Source organism: Mastomys coucha, unplaced genomic scaffold (assembly GCF_008632895.1).
Source record: "Mastomys coucha isolate ucsf_1 unplaced genomic scaffold, UCSF_Mcou_1 pScaffold2, whole genome shotgun sequence".
NCBI classification, from domain to species: domain Eukaryota; kingdom Metazoa; phylum Chordata; class Mammalia; order Rodentia; family Muridae; genus Mastomys; species Mastomys coucha.
In genome coordinates, this window is record NW_022196902.1 from 19502939 (window position 1) to 19514531 (window position 11593).

The following is an 11593-nucleotide window of genomic DNA, read 5'->3' on the forward strand; positions in this document are numbered from 1 at the left end:
AAAAAAAAAAAAAAAAAAAAAAAACCAAAAAACTCCTAACTCAAAACATTTAAAAAATTCAGGACACAATGAAAAAACTGAACCTAAGAAATTATAGGTATAGAGGAGAGTGAAGATTCCCAACTTAAAGGGCCAGTAAATATCTTCAATAAAATTATAGAAGAAAACTTCCCTAACCTAAAGAAAGAGATTCCCATGGACATACAAGAAGCCTACAGAACTCCAAATAGACTGGACCAGAAAAGAAATGCCTCCCAGCACATAATTCATCAAAACAATAAATGCACAGAACAAAGAATGAATTTGAAAGTGGTAAGGGAAAAAGCTCAAGTATTAACATATAAAGGGAGACTCATCAGGATTATACCAGACTTCTCAAGAGACTCTAAAAGCCAAAAGATCTTGGGTAGATGTCATACCCTAAGAGAACAAAAATGCCATCCTAGGCTCCTACACCCAGCAAAGCTCTCAATTACCATAGAGAGAGAAACCTATTGCATGACAAAACCAAATTGGAACAGTATCTTTCCAGCAAGCCAGCTCTACAGAGGATAATAGAGGGAAAACTCCAACACAAGGAGGAAAACTACACCCAGGCAAAAGCATGAAACCAATCTCACACCAAACCCCAAAGAAGAGAACTGCACAAGCATAATTCCACCTCCAACCACAAAAATAACAGGACGCAGCAATCATTGATCCTTAATATCTCTCAACATCAATGGACTCAATTCCCCAATAAAAAGACATAGACTAACAGGCTGGATATGTAAACAGGACCCAGCATTTTGCTGCATACAGGAAATATGTTTCAGTGGCAAAGACAGACACTACCTCAAAATAAAAGGCTGGTAAAAAAAAAAAAAAAAAAAAAAAAAAAAAAAAAAAAAAAAAAAAAAAAAACAAACAAGCTCAAATAGCAATTCTACTATCCAATAAAATAGACTTTCAACCAAAAGTTATCAAAAAAAGATGGGGAAGGATACTACGTACTCTCTCACCAATGGACAGATTATGGAAACAGAAACTAAACAAAGACACTGAAAGTAATGAAAATTATGAAGCAAATGGACTTAACATATCTAGGAGATGAGGAGACATATAGATAGATGGTCATGAATTTGAAAGGAGGTGTGTAGCAGTCGGGGAGGGGGAACTGAGAGTAGCCACTAGGAAGTCCCAGATGCCAGGGACCCAAGATGTTCCCAGGACCCAACAGGGAGGACACTAGCCAAAATACCCAACAAAGGGGAGAGAGAGCTTGTAGAGACCATATATATTGGACAGGCACGGCCCCTGGTTGAGGGATGAGGCCACACACCCACCCCAAAAATAATAATCCAGAATTCCTCCTGTCAAAAGGAAGTGCAGGGGCAATGAGTGGAGCAGAGACTGAGGGAAAGGCTGTCCAGAGACTGTCCCATCTAGGGATCCATCCCATCTGAAGACACCAAACCCAGACACTATTGCTGATGCCAAGAAGCGCTTGCTGACAGGAGCCTGATACAACTGTCTCTGAGAGGCTGTACCAGAGCCAGACAGATACAGATGCACATGCACACAGCTAAACATTGGACTGAGCATGGGGAACCCAATGAAGAAGTTAGGACAAAGACTGCAGGAGCTGAAGGAGTTTGCAACCCCAGAGGAAGAAGAACAATATCAACCAGCCAGACTCCCCAAAGCTCCTAGGGACTAAATCACCAATCAAAAAAGTACATGTGGAGAGTCCCATGGCTCGAGCTGCAGAGGATGGCCATGGTCTTGTGAAGGCTCAATGCCCCAGCATGGGGGAATGCTAGGGCAGTGAGGCAGATGTGGGTGGGTAGGTGGGAAAGCACCCTCATAGAAGCAGGGGTGAGGAGTGTTGGGATAGGGGATTTATGGAAGGGAAATCAGGAAGTGGGACAGCATTTGAAATGTAAATAAATAAAATAACCAATAAAAATGAAAAAGAAAAAAGAAAATGCATCCTGATATATCTTGGTATAGAAAAATGTTACTGTCATTATTCCATTGTTTTGATGAAAATATTGTTAAGTTTTTTTTCCTTTGATTCTGTGAATCATGGTGGAGTAGGTAGTTTCTGTGGAGTCTGAGGTGTTTTAATTTTGCCTTGGAACAAGTTTGGTTGATATACACCCACGGACTCAGGACCTACCTGATAGGATAAATTTTTTTCCCCACCAAACAGGAAAGTGAACCACAAGGAAATATGGGAGGAAAGGCTAGGAGCTGCTGAGGGCACCATGCTGTTGAGCTCTTTCTGACAATGTATTATTTTTCAAGTTCATTTTGGTTTGAAAAGGGCTCATTGTTGACCTTCTGAATATGGAATTCTATCTTCATCACCTCAAGTGTTTGCATTTTAATTTAGCCGTGCACACTACCCTTTAATTCCCTAGGGCTGGATGAAAGGTGACCATGGAAAGGACTTTCTTTGTCATTACTAATTAACCAGGATTTCCTAATTTTAACGTCATCATAAGTGCATAATTCTATGCAAACCCTGGTTTTCAAATCAGGCCAAGTGCAAAGCAATAGTAAGGGCACAGTATGTTAACTCAGAGTACCACTGTTGGTTTCTGTCACTGTGTGGACAAGGTGAGCAGGGGCTTATGAATACAGCCTCAGTATTTCAAGTGTCTCAATTACAGTTTTCATGCCAACATTCTAGTTGTTGGTATCAGCTTATTGTCTTCCGTTTCCCATGACCGAAACAGATAGCTGTGACTAAGCCATTATGTGGAATGTTCAGAGTAGAAAAGAAGCTAGAGAGTAATCTCAGGGGAGAAGATCTATGAATTGTGCTTCATCATTAATGCTTGCTCACAAAGAAACACATACCCCTCCCCCCACATACACACACCATATCACACTACAGGAAATGTTCCATCGACTGTTGAAAGTAGCTCATTTTCCAGCATGTTACAGATAAAAGAAGTCTGTCTCTTTGTTTCAACATAAAGTGGGCTTTCAGGAGGGGTCAGGGTCATGTCAAGGTCAGAGTACACTGAGGCAGTTGGGACAGATTACGTACCCCAGAAAGGAGAAGTCATGATCAACATTTGCAAGATGGAAGGGCACTGAGACTCTGCATGTGGTTGGACCTGATGGCTGGTGCCCATGCTTGCTGGGCATTCTTCTACGGTGCTTTTCTCTGCCACTCCAATATGAAATTTCTCCTGTTAGTGAGAACCAATTTTAAATGGTTTGGGGGCATATGCTTTTTTTTCTGCCTAGTTCTAAAAGGATGCTTCTGTTTAATTTCCAAAGACATCACAGCATCTGTAACATGTTTATGCTTTATGAGTAAAACCAAAAGGCACTCAAGACCGTATCCATTTAATAGGCACAGAAGTAATGTATGGAAAAGGATATGTATCTTTCCTATCTGGCAGGTAAGTAGACCTAACATAGCACTCAGTAGATGCTTGTAAAGTTTGGCTGAATTAAGTAGGGTATGTATAATATTTAAGAAATTATATCTAAACATGATTTGAGGATGCTGTTCTCAAATCTATTTAAGACATATGGTTATAAATAATAAATTAGTATTTATTTTAGCAAAACCATTTAGGAATTAATTAAGCCTATTATTTTGAACGCCTTAGCTGACATTCTAGTATTACAAATGTCAAAATGTTTCACTGGTATCTCTAAATCCATAAAATGTCCTGCACATCCAAAGACAGAGGGATTAGAATTGATTCTCTTAAGTCAAAAGTATAATAAGCTTATTAACCAAGTGGGAAGCAAATACAGTACAAATGCATCAGGAAAGTCTACTTTTTTCCCACCCAGGAACATAAAAAAAATAGAGGAAATTTTGGTACTGGGTGGGAAGGTTTTGTTAAAGCACACATAGGCACAGAACTGAGTGGCTTCTTCTTTCTGATTCAGTTTCATAAATTGTTACATGAGGAAGCACTCTCCAGTAGACAGTCCTCAGAAATCAGCACTTAACATGGCAGTAATGGGTATTGCTGTCATTCTTTACATCTTTAAAAATAATTAAGCATTACTGCACAGGCATTATAAAGTTCCCCTATCACCATTAAGAGGATATTTGAGGTTTGATGTAATTTAGCAAATTACATTATACAGTAGTTAAGGTTTTATGCAGTGGAGTTAACTGAGTAGTAGTTAAACACACTTGCCATACAACGCATTGTACAGTTACATGTTCCAGCTGCTGTCAGCTCTGTTCCAGTGTCATTATTGCTTTGCAGGCTGACGTTCCTCAGGGAGTGATTCGAGTGCAAGCTCCCCATCTTTCAAAAGTTTCCATGGCAATACAGCTAACTGAAGAACTAAAAGCCAGCGATGTGCTTGCCAGGTTTCTCAGCCAAGAAAGGTAGAGGCCTGTTTTAATTATTCTGTGGGATAACTCACTTTTATATTTTTATATTCTCTCTCTCTCTCTCTCTCTCTCTCTCTCTCTCTCTCTCTCTTTTGCTCTTCCTTCCTTCTCTCTCCCTCCCTCCTTCCCTCTTCCAACTCTGTGTGTGTGTGTGTGTGTGTGTGTGTGTGTGTGTGTGTGTGTGTGTGTTACCATATGAACAGCAGAGCAGAGTTGACAATTAAACCCTTGGAAAGAATATTCAGGTAGACTGTGTGCAAGTTGAAGTTGTTTTAGGCAGCCTATGTGAGCAGCCCTTCACCATTTGTCTACAGTGAACTTGGCAAATGAAACTACACAACGGTCTTTCTAGAGCACTTGCTTGGAGGTTAATTACTGTTTGTAGGCTGTTACAAAGATTGCTAATTAGGATGCAGCAGGATTAAAATGAAGATGTAACTTTCTCTATGAAATTTAATGAATAAGAAAGAAATGTTCCAATTTGAAAACTGAAAATTTGGGTGATTGCAAAGGACACCCAGTCCCCTGAGGTCTGAAGTTAGAAGAAGAGAACAAGCTGTTCTCATTGGGAGGACCTTGTCCTCCTTTGCACTGGGGCACATACTATACAGTCCTCAGAAAGCTCCTCCTTCTCATTGTATGCCTTGTAATCTCTGGTTTCCATTCAGCCTATCTTGAATTTGAGGGGTCCTATAGCTTCTCTCATTTAAATAACTTATTTTTAGTGTAAGTTACCTTTAGTGACATTCCTATTTATGCTATGAAATTAAAATTCTATTTTAAAAAAATGTATGTGTATATGGGTGTGTGTGTGTGTGTGTGTGTGTGTGTGTGTGTGTGTGTGTGTGTGTATACAAATTTGTGGAGTCCTTTCTCTCTTTCTACCCTGATGTGGATCCTAAGGGCTAAACTCAGGTCAAAAGGCTTGTGCAAGAAACTCCTTTACCCACTGTGCCATCTTACCAACCAAGAATTTTAATCTGAAATTCTTTTTAAAAGTCCAGAGTATTAGCAGCTCAGTATAAGTACTAGTCCTCTTGGTCTTTCATTGGGGTTTTTGATCATCCTCACAATGGGGAGCTTCAGTCAGGTTATGTGCTGAGGCCCCAACAAAGTACCTTATGTTAATATCTCTACTTTGAAACTCTGCTAGGTGTTAGCAGGAGTAGAAACCTTAAAACAACCACCCATTCCCCACTGCGTAAGTTGGGAGAATGAAAGTGGAAGTCTGCAGCAAATACTATCATTCCTTCTGTTTCACTGATAGGAGCTCAGCCAGGGGATATATTTGACCCAGCTCTGGGAGTTACACTGGCATTAAACCCTTGAGTTGAATAACTCAGAATTAGGGTCTGGGTGCATTTGGATTTCTCACATAGACCTTTTCTCCCTTGAGTGTCTCTGATACAATAAAGTCAACTAGCTTCCTCTCTTGACCCCACCTTTGACCTATAGATACCACCTTTGACCTTTCTTTCCTCCATGTACTTGTTCCTTTCTTCCCAGAGTGGAGATCCTGATGACTTGAGACAGGAGCCTCCTATAAGCTCCAAGGACTTCTGTTCATCTTCCCTACTTATATGTTTCAATTGTAACTCCTTATGAAGTTGTACAATGCATTCAAATGTGACTTTAATACTATAGGTGCAACCAGAAATGCTAGTCCTTATATTCAAATGCATGCTGGGATGGTTTGTATATGCTCGGCCTAGGGAGTGGCACTTTAGAAGGTGTGGTCTGGTTAGAGTAGGTGTATCACTGTGGGTGTGAGCTATAAGACCCTCACCCTAGCTGCTTGTAAGCCAGTATTCTGTTAGCAGCGTTTAGATGAAGATGTAGAACTCTCAATTCCTCCTGCCCCATGCCTGCCTAGATGCTGCCATGCTGCCTTAATGGACTGAACCTCTGAACCTTTAAGCCGACCCCAATTAAATGTTGTTCTTTATAAGACTTGTCTTGGTCATGGTTTCTTTTCACAGCAGTAAAACCCTAACTAAGACACCATGTTATACATTAGTCATGGCTTAAGCAGCCCCCAGTTAGCATCTGTATTGTGTTTTTACTCCAATCTGTACTTTTTCTCATTTTTATCCCATCTGTTTGGAACAGTCAGGAAGCTAGCTCACTTTCCCTCAGCATTCCCTGTCTGTCTATCTCAGCCCAAGCCAATGAGCATACACCAGACCAAAAACTACAAAACATTGGCCTTTCACCCATCAGTCTTTGATAAAATATTGATGCCTCTCATTTTGTTATGAATTTGTTGATCTTATATGAAAGCTATCAGGTGCCAGAAAAATTGTTTAAGCTTTCTGGAAAACGAAAGAACTGTGTCGACACTTGAAACTAGCTCTAAGAGCAATATTGGACTAGGTTCTTAAAAATATCAAGTCTTTTATAATATTCCTTTGGGGTTTACCTCTTAGCTGAAATCAGAGTGTGACTGTTGGTTGGTATACAAGGCAGCAGTTTTAAGTGTGAGTATGGACACAGCCCTGGGCAGACAGGTGCAGTGGGCATGGTTCTGGGAGGATGAAATAACCAGAGAACCACGAAGTGCTTAGAAAAGCTGTGCTTATTCTAGGAAGTCCTCATAGCCCTAGTAGAGTCAGAGTTGCTTATTTTCCTCCTGCTTACACGATATATTTCCTCTAGCCTTGAAAACATTTGTGTATGTTTTGAGTATGTCTATACTGTGTATGTACATTGTCTATGGAGGGCCCACAGAGGATGGTTGATTCCGTGGGAATGGAGCTATAGCTGGTTCTAAGCTGCCTCGTGGGTGCTGGGAATTGAACCCAGTCTTCTGCCATGATAATCAGTGTTCTTAACTGCTGAGTCATCTCTTTAGACCCTCTGCTCTGGACCTGTTGCAACACACAACTTCTCTGTCCACCTAACCCACAGAGGATTTTAAAAGCAAATTCTGGAGCTTCCTCCTAGAAATATGAAGTTTGGCTCTAAAGTTTTATCAGATTTATGAAGATAGACTTTTATAGAATTTTTTTTATAGAATTTCTTACAAAAATTGCTGAATTGGGAGATTTTTGCATATTGTGCACTTAATATTTTAGAAGTGTTTACTTTTGTAACTGATATGTAAAACCAAAAACCATATACGGTTATGGAGTAGCGAGAGGTTCCCATTAGTGGACATACTACGTAAAATCAAAACATGGCAGAATGTATCTATGGGCTTAAGCTACAACAGCTTTTTATGGTAGATAGGGAAAGTCCTTTCTTTGAATAATGTAAATGTATAAACAGCACACTGAGTGGAGTCAAGCCCCGCGTGCTTTCTTCTGCACTGTATGGGTGGAAACCCCTCCCATTTGAACGGCCTATGGGACAGGTCTCCGTTGCTTTTGGTCATCTGGTACACTGCTACTGTCCTCTTACATGGTCTCATGATGAATACTAAGCACAGTAAGAAAGCTGAGTCAGAGCCTTGGCCTATACAGAAACAGATAATCATATTAATAATCATGCAATACCAATGTTGTATTAACTTGGGTTTTTGTTGTTTATAAATTTAGATATTGATTTATCCGTTTGCCTTTAGATATCTGATTCTATTTATTTCATTTCCACATGTGACACTATTATTATCTGTTGGGCACATTTAATGAAGGGGAAAAATACAAAAGTGTATAACTGTAGAATATCTGAGTTATGAATTTTCTATGCTGGCTAGAATTACCCAGCCTGTTAAATGCATTTATCTGTAAGCTGTTTGATAATGCAACTAATCAGTTTGTTTTGTCCCTGATAGTGGGGTTGCCCAGACACTCAAGGAAGGAGAAGTTTTCCTGTATGAAATTGGAGGAAATATTGGTAAGCACAATTTCATTTTATGTGGTGATGTTGCCAATGATTGATATGATGATTTATATCTGTGGAATAAAAATGTTGCTGTATTTGAAAGCAATCATAGCAAGCCGAAGACAGTTGCTGGTTGATATGGGTTTGTTGGGTAGATTGATCGTTCTTCCTGGGGCCTCTTTTTTGAGCTCCTTTTGTTTACATAGTCATTCGAATTCACCCTTTGCAAATTTGACTGTTCCTTTCACTGTTAGGTCTTGGAAATTACTGTGGTTTCTTGGCTGGATTAAAAATGACTGCTATGTCTAATAAAGGTGGGCATGGTTTTAATGAAGCATTTAATGTCCATCACACAAAGCATTTTCCACATCTTAATTTAATTTGATTCTGACATTTAGAGAATGACTAGACTACCCAATTGACTTTTTCAATGCCCAGGCTAGTCCTTTGAATGTTGTCATGAGAAACCAGGATGAGTGAGTGATAAAGACTTTGAAATATAAGCTCTTAAGCCATTGGTATAGTTTTATGATTTAGCTTACTGTGTTAACTGACACCACATCTCCTTTACAGGTGAACGTTGCCTCAATGATGATACGTACATGAAGGACTTGTACCAACTGAACCCAAATGCTGAGTGGGTCATAAAATCCAAGCCAATGTAGATAACTACCCCAAGGATAGACATGTCATCATTCTTGCTGGGTCAAGAGGGTAAATAAAAGTAACAGGTTTCTTAACTATTCAGCTGTACCCAATTATTACAAAGTGACACCCTCAAGTCTTAAAAATATAGACTTTTTTGTGGCTTCCACAATTATTGTTGTTATTATTAGAAAACAAATATTTTTGGAGTAAGAAAAAAGAGGCTTAATAAGTTTGTGGGCTGTTTATGCACAATTTAAAATGTGTTCATATGTGATAGCTTTCTTTTGTATGAAATAATTTCTCTACCACTTTTTTTTTTCTTTTTAGTACTAGGTATTGAATGAGAACTTGGTTCATAGTGGGCAAGTGCTTTAGGACACCTAGTGATATCCCCAGCAGATGAAATACTCTTTACTTATAGATTTACTAATAGAGTTTTGGGTTAATTACACTTTAAGAATGTTGTCTCCCCTTTCTTACCTCTCCCTACTTACCTTCCCTTGATGAAATTTGCTTTTTAACCAGAAAGAGATAGTTAATAACAGGTATGGAAAGCTATGAAGGCAAAGATAACTCAGCAGTATTCTTGTTACTATGGAATGTTAGTATTCATGGCTTCTAATCATCTGTCTAAACAATGCAGGCAGTTGGGTTTTGAGCTTATAGGAATTATTTGCACAAAGCTGTATCCATCATCAAGACCCAGCCTGCCAGGACCTTCTAATTATCACCAAAGCATTAAATGTTTAAACACTCAGGAGAAACAATATGGAGCCACATGGACTAACTGAGTCATCTATGAGCACAATGGGAAAAGCCAGATCACTTTGTGTGTACAACACTCTTTCACATAGAATCTGAAAAGTCACATATCAAGTTTCTTGGCAACATTATACAGACCATGATAGTATAACCTGGAACAATTGGAGAATACATTATAAAATGCTACTTTCCCTCCTGCCAGAATGAGTCTTCAGAGAGTGACAATCATTTATGTGAAGAAGGTTTTGCCAGTGTTTGTATTTTAAAGAATCTGAGTCAGTTTGTTCAGATGCTGTGGAAAGTATTATCCCCAAGGCTTTTTCGTGCACAGACCACACTGTGACAGAACATGGACCTCTGCTGTGAATAAGAGAAATGAAATAAGAGCAATGTTCACTATTTTATAAGGGTAGAGTGTCATTGATGAAAGGTGGTATGTGTGGATGAAGCACCGGAGTATTGATGACACTGTAGTTCTTTGGGGGAAGCCATGTACACATCCTCAGAAGCTCTCGATGCCATTCAAGGAAGGAAAGTGTTGTTTATGAGAACAGGGAAGTGTTGACCATACAATAGTGAGAGCGTCTTGTGGATGGGCGCTTTGGCAGTGCCAGGAATGGGTGCTTTGGTTATGCCATGGGGATTCGTGCCATTGCTTTTTGTACTTAAAATAATGTTATAATTAAATGACTTTTTCTAAGCAATCTTCTCTTGGAATTATTACTTCTACAGAAGTATGTTCACATGTCTATGTTTGTCTGTTTAAATTATTTTAATTAACAGTCTATTTTCAATGTAATTAAGTACTATTTATTACTACTCTTTATTGGTTCTATGTTCCTGTGTAGATTTTAAATTCAGAAGACATTTGAGAAAACCTTAATTCTTTTTTTTTTTTTTTTTAGGTTTCTTTTCCTGCACCCCTTACATTAATATCTATCTTTTAAAGCTTTCAAAACACTTTTTTTTAATTATAAGAATATATTTATTTCCTGTTTAATAAATTTTTCATTGTTGATTTAATGTAAACGATGAACAATTCTGAAGAAAAATTATGTACTTGAAACAGTTAGGGCTTTTTACAGGCAACAAGAGTCAGGATAGTGATAGAAAGAAATGTTTCTAGAACATGTGTCAAATGATTGTTACCATACTGCTTGACAGCCTGGGTAGGCTGGAGGAAGAGTGCCCAGGCTTTGACAGCCTGGGTAGGCTGAAGAAGAGTGCCCAGGCTTTGATGAGGAAAATAGAAAGTCTGTTTTATTCTCAGCCATTCCTAGAACTCATGGTCTAAATGCACTGGTACTGAATGGTATATGTAAACAACATACATACATATATACACATATCATATCTATAATGTAATATAATGTAATATATGCATCTACTTCATATATATCATATACATAGGTACATACATACATACATATATTTGCTTCTACTTGGTACATGTCCTACCATTAATGCAAATGATTTTACTGTGAGTTGTTTACATATATATACATATATACATGTGTATATGCATATATATTTGGTTTTAATTTCAGTGAGCATCTGTTTGGCTAAGGAAGGGACAGTACTGTGAAAAGAAACATTTGCTTTGAGTCTCAAATCTTTGAGCTCTTGTTGCTGATGAAAACTCTGAGAGTCGGTGTTTACCCTGCCACCTATGAGTTGAATTTCCTGTTCCCATCGTCCTTTTCTTGCTTCCCTGCTTGGCCACCTCACTCATTGGCATAATACTTCAAGATAATTTTAGTCCTTGCCATTTTCTTTCACTTGTACAACTTTGATTTAGTGTAGTTAAGGGGGATTGATATAAATTTCTTGTTGACCATCTCTGGGAAAAGTTCATTGTTTTCTCTAGTTTGTAGAACTGGTTTTCACTTTGTTGTTGTCCTGATTTCCCACCTGCTTGTCAGTAGGTGGCAGTATTGGGCAGAGATTCTTTTGAATCCTAAGAAAGATGTTTTAGATACGAACAGGCAGGCGTTCATA

At 38.7% G+C, this 11593-nt stretch overlaps 1 protein-coding gene across 3 annotated transcripts in view; it reads left to right on the forward strand.

The window, feature by feature from the left end:
* Positions 1-10299, forward strand: part of Arhgap18 (Rho GTPase activating protein 18) — a 136889-nt gene extending 126590 nt beyond the window's left edge. For all 3 annotated transcript variants that reach the window (XM_031380656.1, XM_031380658.1, XM_031380657.1), the window contains exons 13-15: positions 4233-4357; positions 8136-8197; positions 8759-10299. In XM_031380656.1, the coding sequence (XP_031236516.1) occupies positions 4233-4357; positions 8136-8197; positions 8759-8850 (279 nt within the window). In that variant the 3' untranslated portion in view covers positions 8851-10299. The remainder of the gene's footprint in view (positions 1-4232; positions 4358-8135; positions 8198-8758) is intronic.
* Positions 10300-11593: the final 1294 nt, after the last annotated feature.